Source organism: Ambystoma mexicanum, chromosome 10 (genome assembly GCF_040938575.1).
Source record: "Ambystoma mexicanum isolate Mex_15411 chromosome 10, UKY_AmexF1_1, whole genome shotgun sequence".
In the NCBI taxonomy this organism is placed as follows: Eukaryota; Metazoa; Chordata; class Amphibia; order Caudata; family Ambystomatidae; genus Ambystoma; species Ambystoma mexicanum.
This window is the reverse complement of record NC_090932.1, coordinates 1,171,812,708-1,171,840,263: the sequence shown is the minus strand read 5'-3', so window position 1 is coordinate 1,171,840,263 and position 27,556 is coordinate 1,171,812,708. Positions and strand designations below refer to the sequence as shown.

The 27,556-nt window shown below is 46.0% G+C and overlaps 1 protein-coding gene across 3 annotated transcripts in view; it reads left to right on the top strand.

Annotated features, from left to right (window-relative positions):
• The first annotated feature begins 4,986 nt into the window (after positions 1-4,986).
• LOC138492131 (uro-adherence factor A-like) overlaps positions 4,987-27,556 on the top strand; it is a 1,977,591-nt gene continuing 1,955,021 nt past the window's right edge. For 2 of the 3 annotated variants that reach the window (XM_069619116.1, XM_069619115.1), the window contains exon 1: positions 5,043-5,191. In XM_069619116.1, the coding sequence (XP_069475217.1) occupies positions 5,180-5,191 (12 nt within the window). In that variant the 5' untranslated portion in view covers positions 5,043-5,179. Of the gene's footprint in view, positions 5,192-27,556 lie in introns of all 3 variants that reach the window. The other variant, XM_069619117.1, reaches the window with a different exon arrangement.

Here is a 27,556-nt window from a genome sequence, read left to right as displayed (position 1 = left end):
TGCCATTCAATCCTGCTCCACCTGAGGCTAGACCATCCCTGACTGACTAAACCTTGTCTTCTTTCTTTGCTGCTCGAGCAGCAGATAAGTGCACATTGCTTTATTTTTCATTGCGTAATGTGCGTGTATAGCTTGGTGCTTCATTCAGGTCTGCAGGCGACCCCAGCAACAATTGCACTGTTAGCCCAGCACGCGCGAGGCAGGACTTTCTCCGCTAGCATAATTACTAATTAGTGCAAGCGCAACAGGTCCTACGGGCTCCAGTGTTTCGTTTACCAGCAGCAGGGGGTATGCTTCATTGAAGTCCGCCGTCAGATCGCGATGGGACCTAGGGCATTGCAGCATTGGCCACAGCTGCTGCGCTAACGTTTCCGCTACCGCTGGCGCATACACAGCGTCCATTCTCCCAACAGAGGCAGAACAGACACTTCTAGAGCGGCAAGATATCCCGCTGGCATCAGTGAATAGCTGCAGCACCACCTGGCGGCCAGAATACCTGAGGACTCACCTCACAAGCAAGAACGCAAGCGCGATCCCAGCACAGCCATAGCCCGGGAATGGCTACACGGCAGGGCACAGACAGGCGCAGTCCCAAAAGAACACTGCATAGCAGCTGCCCAGACCTATCATTTTTGGTTATTATTGTTGTTAACATTGTTTTGACGGGGGCAGGCCCAAGTACTCCTGTGACCCAATCTCCACTGCTAGTAGAAGCATGATGAACCAGGGAGAGCATATCTCCACAGAGGAGTGTGACGAACCGCACTCCAGTTGCAGGCTGCAACTTTCTATGGGGCGAGCAGTGCAGAAGGCCACCAGCGCTGGTGTGGGGCTGCTCGTTAAGCAGCTGAGCATGATGTAGGGTTTTCTAGCCTTTCTGCAAGGCATGCAGGGGCTCAGAGACTTTGCGGCAATCGGCAAAGAAGGAGAAAGACACAAAGCCTGCAGGGCCAAGAGCGCCCAGACCCCCGGGCTCTCCTTGCAGTAAGCGCAGCAGAAGTAAAAGAGGAAGATCGTGGAACACTCTTGTGGAGCGCCGTCATAATGGAAAATGACCTTGATGATAGTTTCACCCGCCCGGGATTGGGCGTGGACCAAAGTGTCGCGGGACCTCCTGGAGACATGTGGGAATGGATACGCGGAGTGCGTATCACCTGCTGGACGCCTCGCCAGTCCAATGAATCGCTGGAGGCACGAAGGAACGGTGCGGTGGGATCAACCGCAGATGGTGGAGCCTCCGGTCCACTGGAGACACACGCCTTGTCACCAGTTGTTGCCCGGAATGGGCACATTTAAATAAAGGACACAGCAACCGGAGGAAATAATCAACACGTCTTCTTTATTCAACTATCTCTACATAACTGAGGACTTCCCGTCCTAACTCCTCCATTTCCTCCCGCTGGCTTCTCTCCTCCCACACCCCTCACTGTCTCATCCTTAAAGGGACAGAAACATGTAACAACCCGTTACGCATTTATGGACACACCAGGGGGCTGTCAAGAAAACATGATTGGACATTGCCAAACCATCCTTGTGTCCATAAATGCATGAAAAAGCATTTCCATGGAGCCCCTAGTCAAACTGCTACACGGCACAGGAAACAAAATAAATGAATGAGACACCGGGAGACTGTAAAAAAAACATGAAAGCACATTTCCAAATGGCCCAGTGTCTACGACTCTGTGCAGGAGTAAAATGAATGAGCCCCCGGGCAGATGTCCACTCTGTCTGTGAGGTGACGCGGGTAATAAAAGGTACTGCAATGAGTAAAATTTTGGTACGATACCCTATAATAGCGCGAATGCTGGCTCAGGTGAGCATGCAGAAAGCGGAGCTAGTGCTCTTGACTCCAGATTGGAGAGGGCAAGCCTGGTTTCCAAGCCTGCTAGAGTTGTCAAGCCTACCTCCCATTCTTACTGCCTCGAAATCTGACAATACTGCGGGGCCCAGCAGGCGAGAGGCATCCACTGGTCCAGACGGACACTTTGAGCCTAATAGCCTGGACGTTTTACAGAGAACCTGGTCTCTGCCATGCATTTCAGGAGAGGCTGAACAATGTATTGCGGAGTCCTGGGCCCCGGGGACAAAGATAGCATACAAAGCTGCTTGGGGGAGGTGGCTTAGCTGGTGCCTGGCTAGGGATGTCGATCCCGTTAGAGCAGATATAGAGCACATAGTGAACTTCTTGGACGCGTTGGCAGCGCAAGCTAAGGCATACCAGACGGTCAACATAGCATGCTCGGCTATCGCAGTGGGGCAGGCATTTGTGGAATGTTTCTCAGTAAGGGAGCATCCTCTGGTGTGCAGACTGCTCGAGGGAGTAAGGCACTTGAAGCCTCCAGTGCCAAAGTACTCCGATTTGTTGGACGTGGTCCTCAGACTTTTTCAGTCATGGCCAGCGAACAAGGAATTGTTGCTTAAGGCTGTGTCGGCTAAACTCAAAACCTTGCTTTGTCTCTTTTCATGCAAGAGAACATCAGAGGTTACATCCTTGGAAGTGAATAACAAGTCTTTCTCGCCCTCGGGATGAGATTTCACGTCACCCAGAGAACAAAAACAGTGATCAGGTCAGTGACGTACTTGGCTTTCCTGGATCAACTGAAGTTGTGCCCAGTCAAATGTCTGGTAGCATATGAAGCTATGACAGCTCAGCTTAGATCGCTGGAGCAGTCTCGGCTGATGTTAGCCTTATAGAAACCGTTTAAGGCAATATCCATGGCTACCTTGGCCTGATGAGTGTAGTGGTGCATGAAGCAAGCAGGTATCCATATCGAAGCTTACAGAGCCCACTTGAGTCGAGGCTCTATGGCATTCAAGGCTTTCAGTGTAGGGGCTTGGTTAGAAGGCGGTCGATTGGTTTAACTAATCAGTCTCTAAGACCTTCTACTTTAGGTCAATTGAACAAGTGTCGACGTTGGTGGCAAGTGAGCTTTAAACAAGCATAATCTGAGCCTCCGGTCTTGACAAAGAATTATGATTTTCCCTACTATCATAAAAGAAAGATATAATTCTATTAAAGACACAGAGGCAAAGGATTATCCCACCCAGGGAATCGCCTAGATGTACGCATGGGAACAGTATGTGTGGTACAGCACGTCAGCTATCATGCTGTGATTGCTCGCCCTGTGGTTGGCCTTTACTCATTGCTGGTATGTTCTGTTTTTTTCATGCAGGTGCAGAGGTCAAGCCGGCGTGCTTGTGAAGTAGCAGGATAGGGTTTGTTGGTTATAAAGCGTTTACCGGTTGGGATGCCAGTTCGGTTCGGTGGTAGCAGAAGAAAGAGCAAGAGGTTCAGTCAGTCAGGGGTGGTCTAGGCTCAGGTGGAGCAGGATTGGATGGCAGGATCACATGGACTTTAACACCATATTAAGTTAAAACTACAAAAAGACTTTATCTCTTCTGGATGTTGTCGTTTTTTCCTTGTATTGTGTTGTATTGTGTTGTTTTACAGTTGTTTTAAAAAGCTGCTCGAGAAGTAAAGAGTAGGGTTGAGCATAATCCTTCGCTTTTTTGTCTTTGATAGAATTATGACTTTCTGTTACGATAGTAGGGAAAATCGGAATTCTCCCATTTCTGTTTCCAAAATCTTTTCTTGAGCGATCTTGTATGGTGGCATGCATGGCTGTAAAGAACGGATGCAGTCATTGCCTTCTACCAGTTTCCTGAGTGTCCTGTAACTATTGCATTGCTGTTTGTAACACTTTAACTAGTTTTTTTATAAAATGTCTTGGTATTGTTTTGTTCTTCACTGCCGAGTGCTGAGTACACATAGGGATGCCTAGATGAAATCCCTTGAATAGGGCAGTGAGTATGTGCTCTGGCTGTAAAGTAAAAGACACATTTCTGGTGTTAGGACATTGCGAGTTGTAGACCTAAGGCACAGTGTTACAGTTGACAGTCACTTTTCTACCAAGTAAGCGTACATATTTCATAAAACGAATTTAATTTAACACATGGGGACCGTTATTGACCTCATCTCAACCAAACATGGTCAGAGTGCAGTCATTAACCACTGGTATTGACTCCATTGTGATCATTCTGTCTTCAAAATAATAAATAATAATACGGTTAAAAAAAGTGAAACACAATGCAATTTTCAGTTAAGATTTATTTTAAGACACCTCTTCTTTGGGATGACCTTTTTTCGTTGCAAAGTCTTATTTACAGACCAAAGAGTAAGCTATAACATGGGGAAATGCTTTCACGTTTTTAGCGAAACGTTGTACTTGCTTACTTGCTCATATTTAACCTGCTCTGGTTCAACCAAGTTTCCCATTAAAACTTAACTTCTGAAAACCTTGTTATTTAAATACTACAAAATAAAAACACATTTAATTTGCTAAATAGGTTTGTCTATTTACTTTATTCAGTAGTCACATAATGTATTTACTTCACCTCCAAAACATGTATTGTTATTACACTATGTGATAATAGCTTTAACAAGTGGCAGGCTATTATTGAAGTCTATGCAAAAAGGACGAGTATACTCGTCCACGGCACTTAAGACCTCTGGAGGGGTCATTTGGAATAATGACCCATCCCCAACATATGGCCGAGGGGAATTGGATACGGGTCGTTATCTCGTGATAATAACCCTTCTCTCGGTCTATAAAAGTTTAATATTTCATGTATTAAAGCATCAACGTATTTGTGTTTATGCTACTTCCAAAAAACAATTATCTTATGAAATTGGTTCTATTGTCTAAAGTATTGGATTACAAGCTAAAAAAAGACCTCGTATTACCAGAATGTACCTGCAGAATAAAGAACGGCGTGAAACGGGTCCTAGTCTTCGTGGGCGTGTAGTATGACGCGTGAGAAGCATTCTTGCCAACATATGCAGGAGGCCGCGCTGAAAAGTGATGGGCTCATCAGATGTCTTCCTCTCCAGCATGGCGTCCGCGGCCGGCACATTCTGAAAGCGATGTTGTCCCTCTAGTTCTTTCATGAAGTCTCCAGCTGCGGTCCTATAACCTGAAGACCGCCACCAGCTTTGTGATGCTGGGAGCTTCTAGAACTATGCTTCATCGCTGCTCTGTGATGCCTAACTGTTTTAGAACCCCTGCCTCGTTCACTGTGACCAAGTGGGGTGGAGGGGAGCCAAGGGAATGGGGCAGAAACATGTCTTGGCTTAAGGCCTCCCCATTGGATTTTACAGGTCCGAACAAAGTTTGACAGCATGTCTGCAGAGGTAAGTCGAGGCCGTTGGGAAGGACCATTCTTCCGTTTCGAGGTAATGCGGCCTACTTTTAGAGAGCTTTGTCATGCCAACGCTGCTCCTTGCACTCTATGCCCAAAGCAGTATCATCTCCAGTCTTCTAGTAGTGATGTTTTTGGAAAAGGCTGCTCCCAGAGATTCTTCAAGGTCCTATGCCAATTTATCAGGACGCTCTGGTGTTCTTTATTTTTTTTCAATTTGTGTCAGAGCTGACCGAATGTTGCTCGCAAGTTATCTCGATTTGTGTGGGCTTTGGACTGTCCAGCGCACTGCAATTTAACAAACAGACTTCTGTATCCTTGTGCGAACAAGCGTGTGTGTTTTCATTTACTTTTGAAAATACAGTTTTCAGTGATGTTTGCCATTTGTCAAGTTGATTCCATAATCACTATTTCTCGTTGGACACAAAAGCACATAGGACATTAAGGTAAAATTGGCACTGTGGTATACCATCTATTTGAATCTATACATATTGTTTTTCTGATTTGTGGTATCTACAATCAAATATATGGCAACCCTAATATTAAGGGCAAATGTTATCCACCAGGTCCTTGCCCTATATACCGCTTCATCGCTCTGCTGTAACACCTCAGAATTCGTGGTCCCCAGTTCTGTCTTTGCGCTCACACTCTGAAGGCTTATCCATATGTTGTAGGAGCAGGCCAGTAGAAAGAGTCAGTCAATGGCTCCCATGAGAAGCTTTGTTTTGAGAGTTATTCTGTGCAGACAGTCCAGCCGGAACTCACTCCTCGGAGTGCTCAGTGTCCCCCAGCTCTGGGACCTCAGAGCAGAGTGACAGTCGGCACGTTAAGCAACTCTTTACATTAAGCAGTGTCTGATAGTAAAACAGCTGTCCCTAATGAACTCTTCCTCCGGGTTTATGGAGCAAACCGAACTGGCCATGTGACTTATTGTCCCCAGGCAACCTTGGCACAGCCACCCCACCCCAGCAGTCTTATTGCGGTGCATAGGAAGCTATATACTGCAAGGATAACATTGCATTCAGACACCAGCACCCTCTATTTCTGTATAATAATGGTAATCCGTAACTTCACTGCACACCGTATTCGTTCCGGGGCGTCTAGGTGCTTCAAAATACTACTGCCTAAAATATTTAGTACTCAGTTTCTCAATTTACCAACCTTCCCCAAATCACCCAACTTCCCGCCGACCCGATCCCCACCCTCTCTACCCTCACTAATCAAATCTCCACTCTCTACCTACACCCACCCTGTCTACCACCACCCATCTACTCTTCACCCAACCTCTTTACACCCACCCACCTTACCCCCTCTCTACCTCCACCCTACCCCCACACTATACCCATACTCATCCAACGCCCACTCTACCCCCACCCACCCTATCTCCACACTTTTCCCACACCCACACATCCTACTGCCACTCTCTCTACTACCACTGGCCCTATCCCACTCTCTATACCACCACCCATCTGCCTTACACCCACTCTCTATCCCACCCACCCTACCTCCACTCTCCCTACCCCCCACCCACCCTACCTCCACTCTGTACCCCACCCACCCTACAGCCACTCTCTCTACCCCAACCCATCCACGCTAACTTTACATACTTGCCAACATTCTGTGACCAAAAAGATGTAGGATGTTTTAAGTTTCAAAAATAGTAATTTGCATAACAATGACATCACAGGGAAACACAAAACATACATTATTGGCACCATTGCAGCATTCTAAAATACACAACCCATCAAACAGCACAACATGGAAAGATGTTCAAATGTTATTAAGTACAATTCTGAATGGTAAGCTAATGCCAAATTCAAAAACCTAACGTCACAGAAGGTAATTGAGCTGGTAGGCAACGTTTGCCACAGCTCTTTAGCAGCAGCCTGGGCAATACATGTGTATTCCTGCAGTGCAAGTTGAACACTGAATGATATGGAGACTGATATCCCCTTCAGCCTGATAGGCAGATGCTGTGTGATGGTGTTAGGCTCTGCCACTTGCCTTCACTGGTGGTTAATCTAAGGGTTGTACCGGCAAGACTGCAGGAGAGTCATGTAGCTGTCAGGTCAGTGGATTGGTCCGAGCCCAATCAAAGTAATCACCTACCAGCCCACTGTACAGACTAATTAATGTGTTGCATGCTTCCTGCAGCCTGCCTTAGAGTCACATAAATGATCTGCCACTGTATACAGCAGTAGGATCTGTCACCCAAATCTGTAGGCAGTAGGACTGCTTAAAAAGCAGTATCCTACTGCCTAAATCTGTAGTGTTGGCAAGTATGACTTTACTCTCTCCCCTCACCCACCCTACCCCCACTCTCTCTAATTCCACCTAACCCCACTCTCTATCCCGACCCACCCAACCCCCACTCCCTTCACCCCCACCCACCCTAACTCCACTCTCTCTACCCCGACTCTCCCTCTACCCCCACTCTCTCTAACCCCACCCTACACCCACTCCCTCTACCCCACCCATCCACCTCTGTCCACCCCCACTCAAATCTCTCTACAACTCACCCACCCCACCCCCACTCTCTACCTGCTCTCATCTTTCCTCTCACACTTTCGCTTTATTCTCTCTACCTTTCTCGCACGTATTTCCATGTGCTCAACATCGATGGCACCCTCTCTCAATTGTTTCCTTCCTTGTTCTATTCTTCTTCTCATTCTCTTGCATACCCGCACCTCTTATCGCATCCTCTTTGCACCCTGGTGCCTGTAAATGCAAAGAACAGCAGTAAAGCTTTGCCAATGCGTTTTATTTCCTCTGGCTGCAGCGATGTAGCAGACAAAGCAGGTTGCGCAGCGGGTGATGAGGGTGCCATTAACCCATCAGCTTGAAATCCCTGCCATTTGCTTGCACTTGAAGTTAGCTGAATCAGACTGCATAGACGAGTGGTTTGCTTTAACCGCCGTGATCTGCCTAAGTCGTTGAACGTGATTCTGCGCATAAAAAAAAGATTTGCTATGGATGTTGTTGGAAAAAAAAGATTTGTAGCAATCCAGGAGAATTGAGTCCAAACCAGTGCCACAGCAGACCTCCACTGCACACCCCATCTCTGCCATCCCTGGGCCCGCAAACTTGCCAGTTCTGGGAACTTTGCTAGATATCTTTTGCAAACAATATCAACAACAGTCCCAGCACTTAAACCACACCCCTCTTGTTGGAGCCCCCCTCGATTTCTCATTCCACTTAAAGCACTGATCCTGAGACAGAGCAGCTAGAAGTTCATTAATTGTGTGCTATGTTACATGCCCTTTTCCCTGCCCCGGTCGATGCTTGCCAGTCCAGAAGGAATCACCCAGTCACTGCTGCTTGGCATGGCCCCTAGACTTTGCATCCACCTAGGCCGATGAAATGTCAGAAATTCCTACCTGTCAGAAAATCCTATCGGTAGTAAAAATCTAGCAGCGTTAGTAATTCCTACCTGCAGGAAAATGTACAAAATACAGAGGTAGGAAAATCTGATAGGGGAGGAAAATCTGACAGCATAGGTATTGTCATTTTTTCCTACCCATCAGAAATTCCTACCTGCAGGAAAATATACAAAATACAGATGTAGGAAAATAGACATGTGATCATTAGCACTATGATTCTGCTAAATGTGAACATCATTAAATATGAGGAATCACAAAACAAGTTATTACTTAAACAAAAGTAATGTACATTTATTTAAATAGATTTTGGTTTTATAGCCGCATCTGCTGGATTTTGCATAGACAGTAATCAGTTGTAAACATTATACACATAGTCAAGAATACACAATCTATTTGTGAACGTGTGTTTGTATTTTCAGGGTTGGCTTCGGCCCCATAACAGTTGGTGGGCTGAAATTTCGGCCTGAGGTTGGCATACCAGTCTGGGGCATACTGGGGCGTACTGGCGACAGTGAAATATGACCAACCCCACCCATTCGCCCTGCGCAGGGTGGGGTCTGGCCTTGTGCAATCAGTATAGGGGATTTCGGAGATTGACGATTTTGCGACTTAGGACACAAGGTCGGCATACCAGTCTGGGGTGTACTGGCGATAGTGACATTTGACCAACCCCACCCATTCGCCCTGCACAGGGTTGGAACGGGGTCCGGGCCGGTGCTATCATTATAGGCGATTTGGGAAGATTGCTGATTTTGGAATTTTTTAAACTAGGGAGTTATGACACAAAACATACACAAGGCTATAGCAAACCCCACATGCATACCCGGGTAACGCTGGGTAGTACAGTTAGTACATATTTAAAGTGCAATAGGTGCATCTCCAATTCTAAAAGCCTAATGTGCAAAAGATGCCATCACCTCCTAATCAATAAGGACAAAAGAGTCTCTGAATCGATTCACATCAAATAATAAAAATCAAACAGACACGCAAGTTCGATAATATTGCAGTCATATAGCATATTTTCATTATGACTAGAGTTTACTAGATGAGACAAATTGCTGTAAAATTGTCTTCAAGTATATTCTGATCTCTGTAGAAGGGTCTTGTGGGGTTCCCTCCTTCCTAGTTTCAACAATTACCCATTTATTATATGGAAATGTTTTCCTCAGTACTGGCTGCCCTTGTTTATTTAGTTCTGTAGTGTGAGGCCCCAATTGGCTCTAAAAAGTTGCCAAAAGACAATATCCCTGGGTATGATCATGGACACGTGATAATTCTTTTTTAAGGTTCCATACATCAATGGGGTTAGAAAATCACTCATAGTGAAATATGAATGACATGCGTGGGAATGTAACCCTGGAGCACCTCTACAACAGGAACCAATATCCAGGCACCATACCTGCCAAACCGTTTATTTATTTAATTTATTTATTGAGTATTTGTAGGGCGCCTATACAACAAAACTTGTTTCCAGGTGCCACAGGGCAAAGGTGGGGAGGGAGTAAGGGGAGTAAATAGGCAGAAACAATCACAATAAGTAAACAATAGATGTCCTACTAGGCCTTGTGACATTCGGAACGTGAAAGTGCTGTGGCGGGAGGTGCAGGGGAGAGGAAAGCGAGGGAGGCAAAAAGAGGGGGAAAGGGGGTAAGGTAAGTGCAAGTGCTAGTGGGAGCCCAAGAGGGGAAGTGCCATAAGGTGCCAGGGGAGGAGATCACTGGCTAAGTGCTAGGGCGGAGGGGTCCCAAGGAGGGGTGCCAGCCAGCCGGCACTCATGCAAGGGCCCAGAGGGAAGGGCTGAGGGTGGTGGGGGCTGGTGTTGACTGTGCAGAGGGTCTGGTAACCTCTAAGTCTCATGAGGGACCAGGCTGCCAGTCTCAGCGGCAGTGGGGAAATTAGCAGTGGAGGGAGGGAGGGAAAGCCGTAGAGAAGAGATACGTTTTGAGAAGTTTCCAGATCTTAAGGTGGTCCAGTTCAAGTCGGAGAGGGACGGGAACGCTCTTCCAAAGGGAGGCACCAGCCGTAGAGAGAGATCTGCCCCCCACTCTCTGCTTAGAGAAGTGTTTGACCCGCAGAGAGTTGGAGCTAGAAGATCAAAAGGGATCTGGCAGGTAGGTATTTAGAAAGAGAAATGTGGAGGTAGAGTGTTCCCAGGTTGCAGACAATCTTGTGGATGATGCAGAGGGACATAAATTCGATCTTCACAGCCACAGGGAGCTAGTGGAGAGATTTTAGAGCTGGAGAGATACAGTTCCTGGGCTTGAGGACAAGGATAAGTCTGGCAGCCCTGTTCTGGATTAGTTGAAGGGGATGAAGGGTGGAAAGGGGCAGATTGAGAAAGAGGCTGTTGCAGTGGTCCAGCCTGGAGAGAACCAGCGCTCTAGAAACATTGAGCTTCTGGGGGAAGGTGAAGAAAGGGAGAATGCCTCTGAGGAGGTGAAACTGAAAATGGGCCTTCTTGGCAAAGTTCAGGATGTGTGGGGTGAAGGAGAGAGAGGAGTCGAAGATGACCCCAAGATATTTAGCCTCAGAGATGGTGCGGGAAGAGGGCCCAAAGAGGGCGGCCAGAAGGCTTGAGGGGAAACAAGGCAAAGGAGTCCCAATAAGGAGGATCTCAGTCTTACTGGCATTAAGACAGAGATCATTGGAAGCACACCATGCCTGAATAGCAGTCAGGCAATCAGGAATGAGAGAGGAAGAAGAAGAGGTAGTAGTGGGGAGCTTGAAGGAAAGTTGTGTGTCATCGGCATAACACGGAAAGTGAGGAGAGGAGGAGGAGATCAGGTGGGCAAGAGGGGCAAGGAAGATGTTGAACAGCCTGTGCGAAAGGATAAAGCCAAGGGGGACACCACAGGTAGAGAGAGAGGTGTAAGAGAAGAAAGGGCTCAGTTGCACCTGGGTAGGGTGATTAGATTGGAAGGCGGTCAGCCAATCCAGTGCCTGGTCCTTGATGCCGAGGGTGTCGCAGATCTGTTTTATGAGGATAGAATAGTTGACCGTGTCAAAGGCAGACAAGAGACCAAGGAGGATGAGGAGAATAGGAGAGTTAGAGTCAAGATTGGCGAGTAGGTCTTCACGGGTGTTCAAGGGAGCAGTTTCCGTGGCTCTGGATGCCCGGAATCCAGATTGATGGTCATGGAGACATCCAGCAAGATCAGTATGATGGATCAGTTGGGGGAAGACCAACTTCTCCAAGTGTTTGCCCAGGAAAGGGGTTGTATAGATAGGGCAATAGTTAGCCAGACATGAAGGATCTGCAGACAGCTTTTTTCAGCGAGGGTGCACAAGGGAGTGCTTGAAGGAAAGAGGGAAAGAGCCAGTGGCGAAGGAGTGGTTACAGAGATTGGCTAGAGCCGGGACGAGAGAGGAGATATTGTCCATGATAGTCCTAGAAGAGCAGAGGGACACCTGTTTAGATGAGACCTTCATAGAGCAAACAACTTTAGAGACCTCATTAGGTGTTATAGGCAAGAAGGAGGGGGGAGAGGAGCCAAAGGAGGCACGAGAGCAGGGTGGGGATTAGAGGTAGGATTGGAGGAGAGCGAGGACAGGATGTCCTGAGTTTTAGATGTGAAATGGGAAGCCAGTGCACCTCCGAAGACCTGAGAAAAAAGGGGAGAGGCCGAAAATGCAGTTCGTTTGGCAAGTTTCTTGCAGATTTTGAAAAGTTTGGTTGTTAGTGGCTCCAGAGATACGGGCTTGAATGCGGGCCCTCTTCTTGAAGCGGCTGGAGAAATGGTATTGTCTCTGAGTAGGGCGACAGGCCAGTTTGTCAGTGGATGTACTCGATGTCTGCTTCTTCTGTTCTGCAACTCTGCACTTATGTTTCAGAGAGGCTAGATCAGAGTTGTACTAGCCATTACACTTCGAGGTAGGTTTCAGGCGGATCCTCATGGCAGGGGCAAGGATGTCACAAGTTTTAGAGATGGCAATGTGAAGCTTATTAAGGACACATTCAGTGGGGGAGTCAATAGCAGGCGAAGAGGAGGGATGAAAGTAGAAGCAAAAGCAGCCCCTGACACTCACTTCATCGGCCAAAGGACTGCAAAAGATGTTGGCAGTATGGGAGGCGGCTCGGTCAGATGGCCGGGGGGCCTCAAGCGAGAGGAGAAGAGAGAGTGGTCAGACCAGGAGAGGGGGAAAGGAAGGGGTTAGAGATATGGAGGTCAGCAGAGATGAAGGCATCTAGAGTATGTTCGGCATAGTGGGTCGGACCGGATAGGAGAATGGTAAGGGAGAGGGAGTCGCAAAGGTCACAGAACAGTGAAAGGGCTGATTTAGGAGAGTCAAGGTGGATGTTGAACTCTCTGAGGAGGAGGAGTTTAGAAGTAGAGGTTAAGAGAGAAGAGGTAAGATCAAAGTCTTTTGAGAAGGAGCCAGATGTCAGAGGAGTGTTTGACAGCAGAACAACCATTCAGCGTAGTTAACTAGAGCTGGTTACCACCTTTGAACGTTTTTCGAGGAGGGGTACAGGTGTGTGGTACTCCTATCAGTGGTGGTGAGGAGGATAGAAGGGAGGAGGAAGGAGGACTAGCAGGAGAAGGGAGGAAGTTAATGAGAGACAGCAGGCGCCGGTCAAGAAGGAAAAGATTGGGTTGAGAGCCCTGGGCCATGACGGAGCCATTGCGATAGACATTAATGATGCACCTAGAGAAGTGTGCCAAGGGAACTTGTAATTCAGTGCCACCATTAACGGCTGAATAGGAAAATCAGGAGAGGGGTGAGACCAAATAGGGGGTCCATAGTTCTGGGGAGGGGACAGAGAAGAGGATATCAGTAATAGTCTGCCTGGAGGAATCATTGACATAGGTGTCACCAATATGTAGGCCTGGAATGGAGACCAGGAGAGCTTTTATTTTACATGTTTTTCTTGCAGTCTTCATAAGTAAGATAGGATAGGTGATAGAGTAGATAGGGGAGATGGAGAGCGTCATAGGGTAGAGGGGAGAGAGACCAGCAGACGAGATGCACTGGGCACAAATGCAAATGACTCACCAGGCGGCCTAGCAGCTGAAAGACAGGCAGAGGGCAGTCCAAACCAAAGGTCTTCAAGTCTTCAAAACCAAGGCCAGACAGCCGCCCCTAGGCAGGATGGTGTAGTGGCATCTGGGGCGCAGGCAGGAAGCAGAGCCAGAGTGTGGAGAGGCCGGACCAGCTGGTGTTGATGAGACCAAGTCACAATGAAGAAAGTCAATTTAGTGTGCGCAAAGGAACTGGTGTTGATGAGGCTGGTTCGGCACCAGTAGAATTGGGACGAAGTAGGTACTGCATCATGTGAGGAAGGGCTCCAGGAGATATGCATAAGGTGCAAGAAGAGCAAATACAAGGCCCCGACAGAGGGGCAAGAACCAACATGAGGATGGGATAGGACCCACCAGGGCCCAGTGAGGCCTACAGAAAAGGCGCAGGTGAGGTACATGAGACATTGTGCTATGTATGTATTAAGTTTGACTTCCCTCAGAAAGAACACTTTTTGAGGCGTTCATACATTTGGTGTTGTTTGAAAAATCTTCATGTAACTGTCCAAACAAAATATGGGTCTGAATTGTTTTGGAAGGTTTCGTGACATTTCCGTTCAGCGGGGCAAAGTTATAGGGGTGGTGCCAAAGTTATAGGGGTGGTGCCAAAGTCATGCATTTTCTCATGGTCCAAGGTTTGCTGTCACTAAGTTAGTCACTGCGATGGATTAGCACCATAATGTTGCTAGTAGTGAGCGTCCATTCCAAAATAATGCTTTTATTATTTTGGCAAAAATCCATCTGGCGTTTTTTCCTTTTTTCATAACTAGCCAAAAGTGGTTACATTACTGTTAGTAATGTTTGGATCTACAAGGATTTGCAAGCTCTTATAGCACATTTTGTACATCTCATTGTCTTATATGTGGGTACACGGACAATAAAAAGAAACCAGACTGGCTAGTCCAGGCAGCCAGTCTGGTTAGTTGGAGGGGGTTGAACATTAAGGGCTTCTATTGTGGTCACCCAGACTCTTAGCAGGGCTCATGTTGAAAGAGTCATATTGCAACCCCCTTGGTTGCCTCCAAACCTGAGAAAATTCAGGGGTCTTGAAGTAGTGCAATATGCCCCCCAAAATGGCACAAGACAGCTGTTTATTGTGGGCTCTGTAAACCACCAATAGCCCTGTGGGTTGCATTCATCGGCCACAGCTGGCTCACTAGCCACCAGATGGGTATGCGGAACCCAAGCCTGACCATGGCCAGTTGGCAGTAGACAGAGAATGGTGGCAACGGGGCATGGTCACTGGCCAGACCCAGTATTCACATTGGGTGGCTTAGGTTTCTGGCACATTTAGATGATATGTCTGTGATGGAACCTTAGTCCCATGCGACTAATCTATGAATGCAGTAGTTAAAATGCTCAGGTTACCTCAACTATTGATATCACTCTTGCAAAGCATTTCAGAAGATAAACCATGCATTGACTTTGTTGAAAATTGATAATTCTAACATTGGGAACGTTCTGTTTAACTTTACTAATTCCCTAAAAGAAGTAGTATTTTAAGTGATACCGAAAATGCAATGCAATATGTTAGGACAGAATTGAATTTGTCGGGGTTCCGCTGTTGCATGTTCTGCTTCGTCCCCTTGTCTTCTAGGATCTCTGATTTATTTTTGTGGTCTGAGGGACTTCTAATGAACTGCCCCTGCACCCCTGCACCCTTTATTAGTATTGGGCTCCTGGGACGGGTGCTTTTGAAGCACCAAATTGTGGCCCTAGACTAATTATATTACCCTACCTTGGTTTTGGTGAGAAGGCTATGACCAGGGTAATTTAATTTTGGCTTAACTAGTGGTGCAGACGTTTTTTACCACATTAGTATCCCAATGTACCATTTTTGGTAGACATTGGGATATTAATGTATTTTTCTAAGTCCTTCTCTATGCCATTTTGCTTTTGGACTTGCTTTTCTTTGGTGAAACCACGACTCAGACCTAAAATGGCCATTGTGCAAATATGAGCTCACTCTGAGCCCAGCCCTGCATCTGCACTCGCTAATGTGTCTTGGACTTGTTTAGACTGGCTCCTGGCCCTAGACAGGCCTATAAAGATGTTGTGTGGGTGGACCTGTAGTTTTTAGTGCCAGCCTGATTGGCTGACTGTCAAAACCTTTCTATAAGTGACCTTTTGTGTGAGTGGAGGACTATCTTATGCCAGTCCATGAGTGAATGGATATACCTGTGGGAGACCCTGAACCAACCTTTATTCTGCTGGATTTCTGCTAGAAGTCTACAGGTTTACTTACCTGCTGGAGGATTTTGCCAGAAGGCTTTGTACAACCGGGTTTGGACCTACATACAGGCTGGGTCCGGTGTCCCTAAACTTAGCTCTGGTTTTCATGTTTGGCTGCTTTACGTCCTTCCTGGGATGTCCTCGTCCTACTGCTCGTCCTCCTTACTGGATAGGCTGGGCATCCCACCCATTCTGAGATTGCTTCTGGGTCATTTTACTGCCATTTTCCCACAGCTCCTGTGTTCTGCCTCTGGGAATAAGAAGCTGCTGTCATTCGGAAGGGTGGTGGGACACCACTACTCTGCCTATGTTGCTCATCTGGGCTGTCCAGGGCCACCTCCATCGTGGTTTGTTTCAATGGACCGTTTCTGCTGGCTGCTCCTTTTTGCACATCAAGCTGTTTCAAATCTGACTGGTCAAGTTCCTCTACCTTCCTGGGTGCTGTTTTCACTCCTGGCTGGTCGGTCCCCCCTTGTGGGAAGGCCAGTTGATCTTCTTTTGCGTCATCTGGATTATTTTGTATCCTGGGTTCAAGTGTCTGAGTGACCAGATTCTGTCATTTAACCTGCAAGAGAACATTAATACCTACTGGGTTGTTTTGCTGTACCTGGGACTTTTTTCTGGATCTTCCTCTGTGAGTCCTTATCTCTGGGCCCGGAGCTGGTAGGTTGTTCTTGCACATTACCCTCAAGGGTCCCCGTGGTCCATGGTCCTGGGTTTCTGCAGGTTCCCTTCTTCAGCGTTTTGCCATAGACTTGCATTGGCCCGAATCCTGCTTTGCTTCTCTTCTTCATGGGGTCTCTGGGCCTTGAACCTGGAATAGGAACTACTCAAGAGGGTCTCCTATGCATCCCAGTGCTTGGTTTCTTTCGTTTCTGCACTTGTGGGGTAGAACTCTGACTTAACCTGACTTTTCCCCATAACCAAGCCTCTGTCTACAGACTCTGTCCTATTACCACATAAATAACTTTTAACAGTACTTACCTAAACACTGGCTTTTTTCCTGGGTCCCTCTAGGAACCCTGAAGTTGCTTACGAAAACTCCTGATTTAATCTGTATTTTTTAAGTTTGTGTATTACACTCTTGTTCATGAAAATGCTCCCAAGTTACTTTGCATACCTCTTAGTTATCATTTTCTAGGAGTGCGATAAAACCAACTTCGTCTGCTACTATAAGTCTCACCTAATCCTAAATTGTGGTTGCTCAGTGATATATGTCATGTATGGTGTGCATTTGTAAAATCTATGCTACTATGCTGTAGATATAGGAACTATTGTGACTGATATTTGTGTGTTCTTTGTAGCATTTTGGGCCATGGTCATGACTGTAAAATGCATCTTGTTATTGTCTGGGACTCCATTTTCTCTCCCCCCTCCCCTTAGCCTTGCATTCTGCCTACCACCAGATAATGGACAACACCTTTAGAGTAAGTGTGGGTCGGGTCTTCACTGGCCAACACCGTTTTTATACATACAGTATGGTTTTGCTATGTTTACCCCAAAGTACCTATGTGGCCCAAGAGATGTTTTATATGTCATTTTATTTGAAGTATGTATTTTTCAGTGTATCATTTAGAGTTTACAGTGGGGATTACATTTACTTAACTACCAGCTTTCCTTCCTCCCTTTAGTTTAGCCTTACTGCTCCACCACAGCTACCACTGCAGAGAGGCCTGGTCTACCTTTTGGTTGGAACCCTGTTTTCCCATTAGGATAGATGGTTTCCCACCCCTCACCAGAAGACTTTGGAACAATATCCCTAACACAATAAAACATATATTGGGTAATGTGGAGATGCGTTTGGAAAGTTATGCACTATTATGCTATTCTTTGTATTTGGAACTAATTGAATTAATTGTATGCATAACCTACACAATAAAAGGCAATTTATGTCATACACTCAAAGTGCAGTATGAGACAGGAGTGTTGATTCAATATGGGGTAAGTGGTAAAAAAGGGTTCTGATTTTATTGTGTCTTGATGATACTCAAAAATAGAGTTTGTGTACAACTCGTGAAGGGCTACCACTGAGTTACATGCCATATTGGGGTACATTTAGGTTACTAAAATATTATTATTAGAACAATTGGGAATTGGTATTTAAAAAAAAAAAAAAAGTATTTGTATTGACATTTTCAAATAACGTAACAACAACACCCTCGTCCCCTTCCCACACACCCTTCTCTCCCCCCCCCCCGCACCCACTGGGCAGAATCGTGATTTCTTTTGTCCACTGCGCTGGTAAACAACAATTATCATATTTACATTATATTCAATATTCTCAGGTTGTGAGGACACCATTGCTGTACAAAGTCACTTTTTAGAAAGTTCAATAACACTGCCCACTCTTGTTGAAATCTTACATAATCCCCTTGCAAAATATACGTCATCCACTCCTATGCCATTAACCCCCACAATTTAAACAGCCAGTCCCTTATCCTTGGTGGTCTCTTCTATTTCCAGCTACAAGCTATCCCCAGCCGTGCCGCTATCACCATTAACATAAAAGCTTTGCTATGTATCTTAGTTGGCAGGCAGGTCTCCGGGTCAAACAAACCACACATCCATTCCCTAGGTGTCAGATTCACATCAGGGGGTATCATTGTCTTTATTTGGGTCGTGATATCCTCCCAAAATTTCCCCAAGCCTGGACATTCCCACCAGATGTGTCTCCAATCCCGTTTCATACCACATCCCCGCCAGCATTTTTCCGTAGTTGACGGAAAACATTTTATGCTGGCTCTAGGGGTAAAATGCTACTGAACCATGATCTTATACCACGTCCCATAACCTGAATCAACCGTGTCGATGTAGGAATGTGTGCCCATAGATGTTTCCAATGATCCCTCTGTACCGCCATCCCTAAGTTCTTTTCCCAATTATGCATATATCCCCAGACCTGTCCCTCTTCCCCTTTCAACAGTATCAAATATAACTTAGACACCATTTGTCCTTCGCCCGTATGTGTGGTGATGAATTTTTCAAATTCTGTAAGGTCTCTCACTGCTGCAGCTTTACCCCCTGACCCTGCTATCCAATTACTTAATTGATAGTACTCCAGTCTATCCTTTTCCGAAAGACCTACAATCTGTTTACATTCTTCAAATGCACAAATATATCCTCCTTGCATCATATTTCACATCTTTATACATCCCACTATCCTCTATTGTCTTGCTCCCTGTATCATCCCTGGGCGAAATTGCGGATTCCCAAATAGCAGGGTGAACAGGGACAGACTCATAGATAAATTTCCCTTTTCTAATAGTCGGACCCATATATCAGAAATCACTGCTAGTACTTGGCTGGACCGTGTATTTGGTGGCTTATCTTGTCTACATAGCCAAAGAACCCCTTGTAATGGACACCCCGCCAATGCCCTATACGTCTTTACCCAGGTTTTTGTGGTATATCCCCTAAACCATTAGCGGATTACACGTAGTTGTGCCGCCTCATAGTATTTTACAAAATTCGCAAGGCCCACCCCCGCCCACCTTCTCTAGGTGCCCTTAACGTTCGTAATGCAACTCTGAGTGTTTTATTTTGCCAAAAAAATCTCTAAATCACTTTGTTCAGGGCCTTAAAAAAGGAGCATGGAATCTTAATCGGAAGAGCTTGGATCTTGTAAAGTAGTCTCGGAAAAGTCAAGGAAGAGGTGCTTTCTCTAAGGCTGGTCTTCCGCTAGCGACTCATAATTGTACAGTCTTTGTACTATTAAGATTGCAATTCATGCATCATCTTAAATGGTTATTGTTGCGTCTACCTGGAACCGGTGGGATGAAAGCAAGGTCCCCCCTAAAAATACACAAGTAATAAACAAAAAACTCTCCTGGAGACTTGCGCCAAATTAGGTAGTTCATAAGATTGTTTAATAGTCACAATTATGAACTGCCTTATTATAGGGTCAAATTATTTCTTCATCATAATTGGCCATTTGGCCCTTTTTATAATGACACGTGTTTCGGCTATGTAAGCCTTTTTCAAATCAGGGCAGATAATAACATTAATTTAGAATGGATTGTGTCCTCCCACGTATTCCTCATCTTATGATAATCGTATCCCAGCTTCAGCTGCTTCGGAATTTTTTTTCCACCAGGGGGCGCTGTGTTCGAGACCGCAGAGACGAAGTCCCTCGAGGGCTGCCAACGGGCGTTGACGTCATCCGCTGTATAAAGGGCTTGAGCAGCGCCCGTTACCTCAGTTCCGTTTTTCCGATGCAACTGCTTCGTGTTATGAACGACGCATCAAGAATTTCTTCGACGATGTCTTCGTCTTCATCTCCCTCCACACCGAAGACAGGGTTCAAAACATTTCAGAAGTGTGGCAGGAAGATGTCTATAACCGACCCCCATCGGAAATTGCCTCTGGTGCCTCAGCCGAGACCATCCGGTTGATCAGTGCGGGTCCTGTCAGGCCATGTCAATTAAGGCTCTTAAGGAACGCAGAGGTAAGCTGGCGGTGGGGGAGGAGAAATATAAGTCTTTGAAAAGACAAAAGTATTCAGGTGAATCCGGTAGAAATCAGTAGAAAATCTCGTCACCAGTCGAGGAGGTCGAGATCGGAAAGTCGCTCGAGGAAGTCTTCCTCGTCTTCGACGAAAAAGTCAAGTAAGCAACGTCATAGGTCGTCTTCCTCCTCGTCCTCTTCTGAGAGGAGAGTGAGAGGAGAGTAACTTACCCTTCAAAGCACGATTCCCCAGAAAAATGGGAGGCTTTCAGGGCTTCGATGCTGAAAATATTCGAGAAAGCGGCTCAGACCCCCTCGAAGTTGCCACGTGGTGATCATGCCTCTACTCACTCTAAAAGTGACGGAGGAAAATCAAGATCCAAACACGCAAGGGTTGAAAAAGATTTGAGAGTGTCTTCAAGGGAAAGTTCCCAGACGCCTTGCACGAAGTCTAAGCCTCCGGTGCATAAATCGGGGCTAACGGAATCAGCATCGACGTCGAAGTTGAAACCAAAACTCGACTCGACACCGTCGACGACCGTAGCATCGAGACCAATGACAAAGATGACGTCGACACCTTTAGCTGTATCAAAGCCTCCTTTGACAGCATCGAAGCCTCCTTCGACACCGTCGAAGCCAGCGTCTACCCTATCGACACCTTCGACGAGGTCTTCTTTGATACCAAGACCCAAGTCGACGCCATTATCCATACCTAGTCAAATTCCGCCTTCTATGCCTGAAAAGACTTTACACCCACAATCAAGACAGGAATTCTTTAGATCCATGTCTTCTATGTATGAAGAACATTCCTGTGAAGAGGATGTCACTCCGGCTGGAGTCAGATTTGGAGCCAGGTAATTTCCTGACGAACTAGTGGACCCACAGTCTAAAATAACAGACCTTTATGACTGTCTCCAAAATGCAAGTGGCTTAGACACTTCACCTGAAGTGGATTTTGAAAGACAAGACCCCACAGATCATGCTGATCCCAGTTATAGAAATCTTAGGGGAAGGGTCATTGATTTTATGGGTTGGAAAGCAGCTTCCCCGGATTTTGACCAGGATGACATGACTGACATCCTTAGTGAGGGTCCTAAGATCCTGTTCTCCCATTCCACAAGGCTCTACAAAAAAAGAGTAATGGCAAATTGGAATACTCCGGATTCAATTGCAGCAGTAAATCAGAAACTGGTACCAAAATACAGACCAGCCTTGTCAGATCCAGAATATTTATCCAAACATCCATCTCCTGAAAGTCTAGTGGTGCAAGATGCAACCTCCACTAGGCAATCAGCATACCCATCAATACCTCCAGACAGGGACGATAAAAAAGGGGATGCTTGGGCCCGGAAGGCTTTTACTTCGGGCAGCAAGGCCCTGAAATCGACTAATTTCACTTGCACATTAGCAAGATTTACTTATACCCTGTAGGACTGCATGTCATCAGTGGCTGAACGCATTCCCGAAAGGTGAAGAACGGGATGGTTTCCTGGCTATAGTGAAGGATGGTAAAGAGGCGATGGAGGAATCCCTTCAGTCAGGATTGGACACTACGGATAGTATAAGCAGGTCCATGGCATCTAGCACAGTCTTGCGCAGATTCGCATGGCTAAGGAAATCTCGCTTTGCACCTGATGTACAGTCTAGATTACTTAATATGCCTTTTGACGGCTTGAGGTTGTTTGGCAGCAAGGCCGACGAGAGCTTGGAGAAGCTGCAGACCTCGCAAGCGGCAGCGAAATCACTCAGCGCCGCTATGAGACAACCTCAGCAACACTCTTACGCCTTACGCAGGCTCATCTTCCTGGAAGAGTCTCCCTTTTCACTTCTATTCCTCTTTTGGAAAAGGGAGAGGGCAGGCCAGTCGGAGAGGCCAACAGAGAAAACCCTTTCATGGTGGAAAAGGGAGAGGTGCTAGATCAGCCACAGAAGCGGCTACTACCTCCTCAGCCACTGCTGCAGCCGCTGCAAAGCCACTTTGGGGTCTTAACCCACAAAACCCTGGTGGGAGGCAGAATCACTCAGTATCTGGACGAATGGTGGGGCATTACATCAGGTGGCTGGGCACTAGAGATAGTGACCCATGGTTACTGTCTTCTTTTTCATCAAAGACCTCAAAATCATCCACTGGGAGCCAACTCTGTAAAGACTCCAGACCCGCTTCTTGTGTGGGAGATTTTAACCCTGCTAGAGAAAGGTGCAATAGAACATGTACCTGTAGCGGAGAGGAACAAGGGCTGGTACTCCCCCTATTTTCTCATCCCCAAAAAGGACGGAGGATTGAGACCCATCTTGGACTTAAGAAGCTTGAACAAGTTCCTCAGGAAGGGCAAGTTCAAGATGGTGACCCTTTCTTAGATCCTTCATGCTCTTCAACTTCAGGACTGGCTGGTTTCATTGGACCTTCAGGATGCTTACTTTGATGTGCCAATCCATCTCAAGCACAGAAAGTACCTGAGGTTCGGAATTGGTGGTTCTCATTATCAGTTTCGGGTTCTACCATTTGGGCTAACATCCGCCCCGAAGGTTTTCACCAAACTGATGGCGGTGGTGGCAGCGAGTATCAGAAGAAGGGGGATTCACGTCAACCCTTATCTGGACGATTGGCTAATCAGGGCTGGTTCATCCAAACAAGCCCAGGAACATCTGGCCTTGACCTGCCACTTCTTACACAGTCTGGGCTTCTCCCTCAATTACAAGAAGTCACAAATGATTCCAAGCCAAAAACTCCCAATTCATCAGAGCGATCCTGGACACTTCCTCAGGGAAAGCCTCTCCTCCCGAGGAGTGAGCTCACCACATTCTGCAGATGGTAATGAAGTTTCAAAATGACCAACATCTACCGGCATTCGACTTTCTAAGGTTGCTAGGCCTCATGGCATCCTGCATTTTTATGGTGCCAAAGGCCAGGTTGAGGATGAGATCCCTTCAGTGGGCCCTCAGGACTCAATGGTCCCAGTTTTCAGGGGAGATATCAGATCTTCTACAAGTCCCGACCAAAGTGGCTCAAGATCTCCTATGGTGGGCTTGCAAGGAGAATATCCTCAAGGGGGAACCTTTTTGGCAACCATGGCCGGAGATAACAGTAGTGACGGATGCCTCACTCACGGGGTGGGGAGCCCACACCAACCATCTGACAATCAGCGGTCTCCATCAGAGTCCAAACTACACCTCAACCTTTTGGAGCTGAGAGCAATCAGACTAGCGCTGAATGCTTTTCTGCCCTCTGTACAGGGAAAGAATGTCCTGATAATGACAGACAACACAGTGGCCATGTACTACCTCAACAAGAGAGGAGGCATAGAATCACTTCCACTGTGCAGAGAGGCAATGCAGCTCTGGTACTGGGCAATGCAAGAAGGGAACCTCTCTGTCGGCAGTTCACCTCGCCGGAGAGCTAAACATGGCTGCAGACGCTCTGAGCAGGCAGAGCACAGTATCCCACGAATGGGAGCTAGCTCAGGAAGTCCTTCAAGAGATCTTCGCCCTTTGGGGAACCCCTCAAGTGGATCTGTTTGCGACCGGGGCCAACCGGAAGTGCGAACTGTATTGCTCAAGGGAATTTCCCCCCAAGAGGAGCTCTAGGGGACGTGTTCGTAGTGGACTGGGTATTTCCACTTCTTTACGCATTTCCTCCAGTCCCTGTGATTCCTCACGTAATTAGGAGGTTGAGAAAGTTCAGGAAAACCATTATCCTAATTGCCCCGGATTGGGCCAGGAGGACGTGGTATCTGGACCTTCTGGACATGTCCATCTGCCCTCCAATACGTCTTCCACAAAGAGAGGATCTTCTCTCGCAAAAGGAAGGTTGGGTTCTTCATCCTGAGGTCACGACACTCGGCCTTCACGCATGGTTTCTGAGAGGCTAAGATATAACGATTGGGACCTCCCAGATGACGTAATGGAGATCTTGCTTTCGGCCAGAAGGCCAGCAACAAAATCCCTGTATCGGTGTTGTTGGAACAAGTTCAGTAACTGGTGCAGGGATAAGAATGTGGATCCATTTCTTTGTAATACTCCAACAGTATTTTCTTTTCTCTTACACTTAGCCAATTTGGGGCTCCAAGTTGGAACGATAAAAGGTTACTTGGCAGCGCTATCAATCTTTAAGCGCTCCTCGGAAGAGGTGCCCTATTTAAAATGCCTCTAGTCATTCAATTCTTGGAAGGGTTGACAAATGTATAACCTGCGACACCTTTTCAGGTGCCCATCTGGGATTTAAATCTAGTCTTAAAATTTCTCATGTGTGCTCCTTTTCGAGCCTTTACATTCTTGTCCATTAAGATTGCTCACTCTTAAAACAATTCTGTTAGTGGCTATAACAAAAGCCTGCAGGGTAAGTGAGTTGCAGGCACTGTCTTGTAAGCCTCCTCACACTATTTTCCATAGGGACAAGGTTATTTTAAAAGTCAAGCCATCATTCTTGCCTAAAATAGTGTCTTATTTTCATCTGTCACAAACGATGGTCTTACCTTCCTTTATCTTCCACCTCACGCTAGTAAGGAAGAGGAAAGATTACATAGACTGGACCCAAAAAGGGCTCTCAGTTTCTATATTAACAGATTAGCAAATCTCCGACAATATGACCAACTATTCGTTGGATATACTGGGCACAAATTGGGCCTTGCAGTATCTAAACAAACTCTATCCAGATGGATCATTTTAGCAATCTCCGAATGCTATAAACTAGCTGGGAAAGAGCCTCCAGATGGATTAAGGGCTCATTCAACCAGAGGCATGGAAACTTCCACGGCCCTTCAGAGGGGTGTCCCAGTGCAGGATATTTGTGCTGCGGCCACCTGGTCGTCAATGCACACCTTTGTAAAGCATTACTGCTTGGACTCTACTTTTTACCAAGGAGGACTATTTGCAAAAGATGTCCTTCATCCACTCCATAATAAAAATTCCTAGTACTCCCACCTCCAAAATTACCACTGCTATGGGAGTCTATCATAAGATGAGGAATAGGTGGGAGGACACAATCCATTCGAAGAACAAGTTACTTACCAACTGTAACGTTCTTTCGATTGGATGTTCCTCCCACGTATTCCTCATCGATCGTCCCATCTTACCCCTCCGTACAGTTTACGCCAGTTGCACTCTGACTTCCTTAAGAACCTGAAGACTTAAAGCCTGATGAGCTGATGCGACCATGAACATCGTAAAAACAGAACTGAGGTAACGGGTGCTGCTCGAGCCCTTTATACAGCGGATGACGTCGAAGCCTGACGACGGCCCTCGAGGACGTCGAAGGCTGACGGCGGCCCTCGAGGGACATCGACTCTGCGGTCTCGAAAACAGCGCCCCCTGGTGAACATCTTTTTCCAAAGCAGCTGAAGCTGGGATACGATTATCATAAGATGAGGAATACGTGGGAGGAACATCCAATCGAAAGAACGTTACAGTTGGTAAGTAGCTTGTTCTTCACTATTATGCATATTCAAGGTAAAGCAATGTCATTTGTACAAATGCAATTATATTCTGAACATTTTCATATCATCACGCAAATTCAATTGACAGATAACAGGGTTGGGGTTCAGGGGAGGATTGTTATGGAGGGGGAGAGATATGAAAAATCAAAAGAACTACCATTAGAATTTAATAAAGATTGCACAGTTTTTGGAGATTAGACAGTCATTTGCCTGCCAAAACGGCTTTAAGTTGCTACTCTTACCGTCCAATCAACGTGGCCACAAATTGTTCCGTATAAGTATTCCTGGGGTTAAATCCCTGTACACCTGTAATCAATAATAGAAGTGAGAACAGTATCAGCTTGGTGCTGTTTCATGGGTTTAAAATCCCTCTGTTACCGCTATTTGTGCCGGTGTGAGGTTGGTAACTGCTTAATGTTCGTATTGTACTTGTGTCATTTAAACTAATCCATACCAATTTTAAACAGTTTGGTAAATAACCCATGTGTCTACTAGCTTAATAAACAATGTGACATTGGGTGCCTAAGGCTGTGCATTGCGCGCATAGGTCAGTGTCTGTACTGCGTTTAAAACTGCTTTCACTTAAACAATCAAAATCTTCCGTGATGTGTCAAACGGCCAGAGTCAATCCTCATATCCCGTTCTAACTGTGTTCTACGTTGCTCATGAAAAAAGTAATTTCATGCATGCCCAGGGGATAACTAGTGTATTCGCATATTATCTTTATGGTGGGGTCTTACCGTATTAACTGGGCTGGTTCTGCGTCTCAATTTAAACGCAAACCACCATCGTCATGTTAGTTAAATGCTATGACACGTTTGCATGTCAACGTAAACTCTCACGGCCGTTGCCATGTCAACGCTGCGTTCCAGATGGACGTATCCAACGTTCGTGGTCGCCACGGCAGTCATCTTGGCATGGTGAACATAATGCCCTAGTTCTATCTGCATATATCTTTACTTTATCTTTAATGACACATGTGGTTATTTAACCTGTATCTCCCTGATGTGCGAGTTCAAGATAATTGATAAGTCAAATTATGATGAATGAATATGCATGATTCTCGTTGATGCCCATTGACAGAATTTTAGTACCTGATTCTCGTTGATGCCCATTAACGGTAGTTTGGTGCCCATATTGACTAGGTAGTCTCCTCCTTCCGCAATTTATATAATAAGATGATGTAGAAAGACACTTAATTATAAGTGTTGACAGTATTAGTACTAACGCACATGATTATCAGTTGGTAATAAAATTCATCAGTAACAAATTATTAATATCTCAATTTCCAACATACAGTTAAAGTATTAATAATGTATCACATGATTGCTAATTAGTAGTAATCTTCTCCCATCAAAAATGATTGATACTCAATTTCTACAATTATGATTAGAGTATTGTATATGGGATAAGTGACCAAAACTTTAATGTTTGTAAGGTGAATAAACCGGTTCCTAAACAGAAAAAAGTAATAATACTGGGTTAATCATAAAAAAAGAGACCATTTCATTGTCAGAATTCAAGCCCATCACTGTAGTATTAAATACACATATAAGTCTGGCTTCTGCCTTCTGCCTGTCTGAGGAGCCTTGTTCTGTCTCCTCCTCTTCTTCCTAATGCCACTTGTTGTAAGCCTAGGAACTTAATCCTTGCTTTATCCATCATCTAAGGTGTTGTCTGCCAATGTAGTGAAAGTGGGAACGTTGGGTCTTGACTACCATTTTTGTTGATGTGTTCCCGAATTGTAGTCCACAGCTCTCTTATCGTGCTTCCCATGTACATTCTATTGCACACACAAATAATTCCGTAGACATCGAATTTTGATCTGCAATTGATACTTTGTTTTATTTTG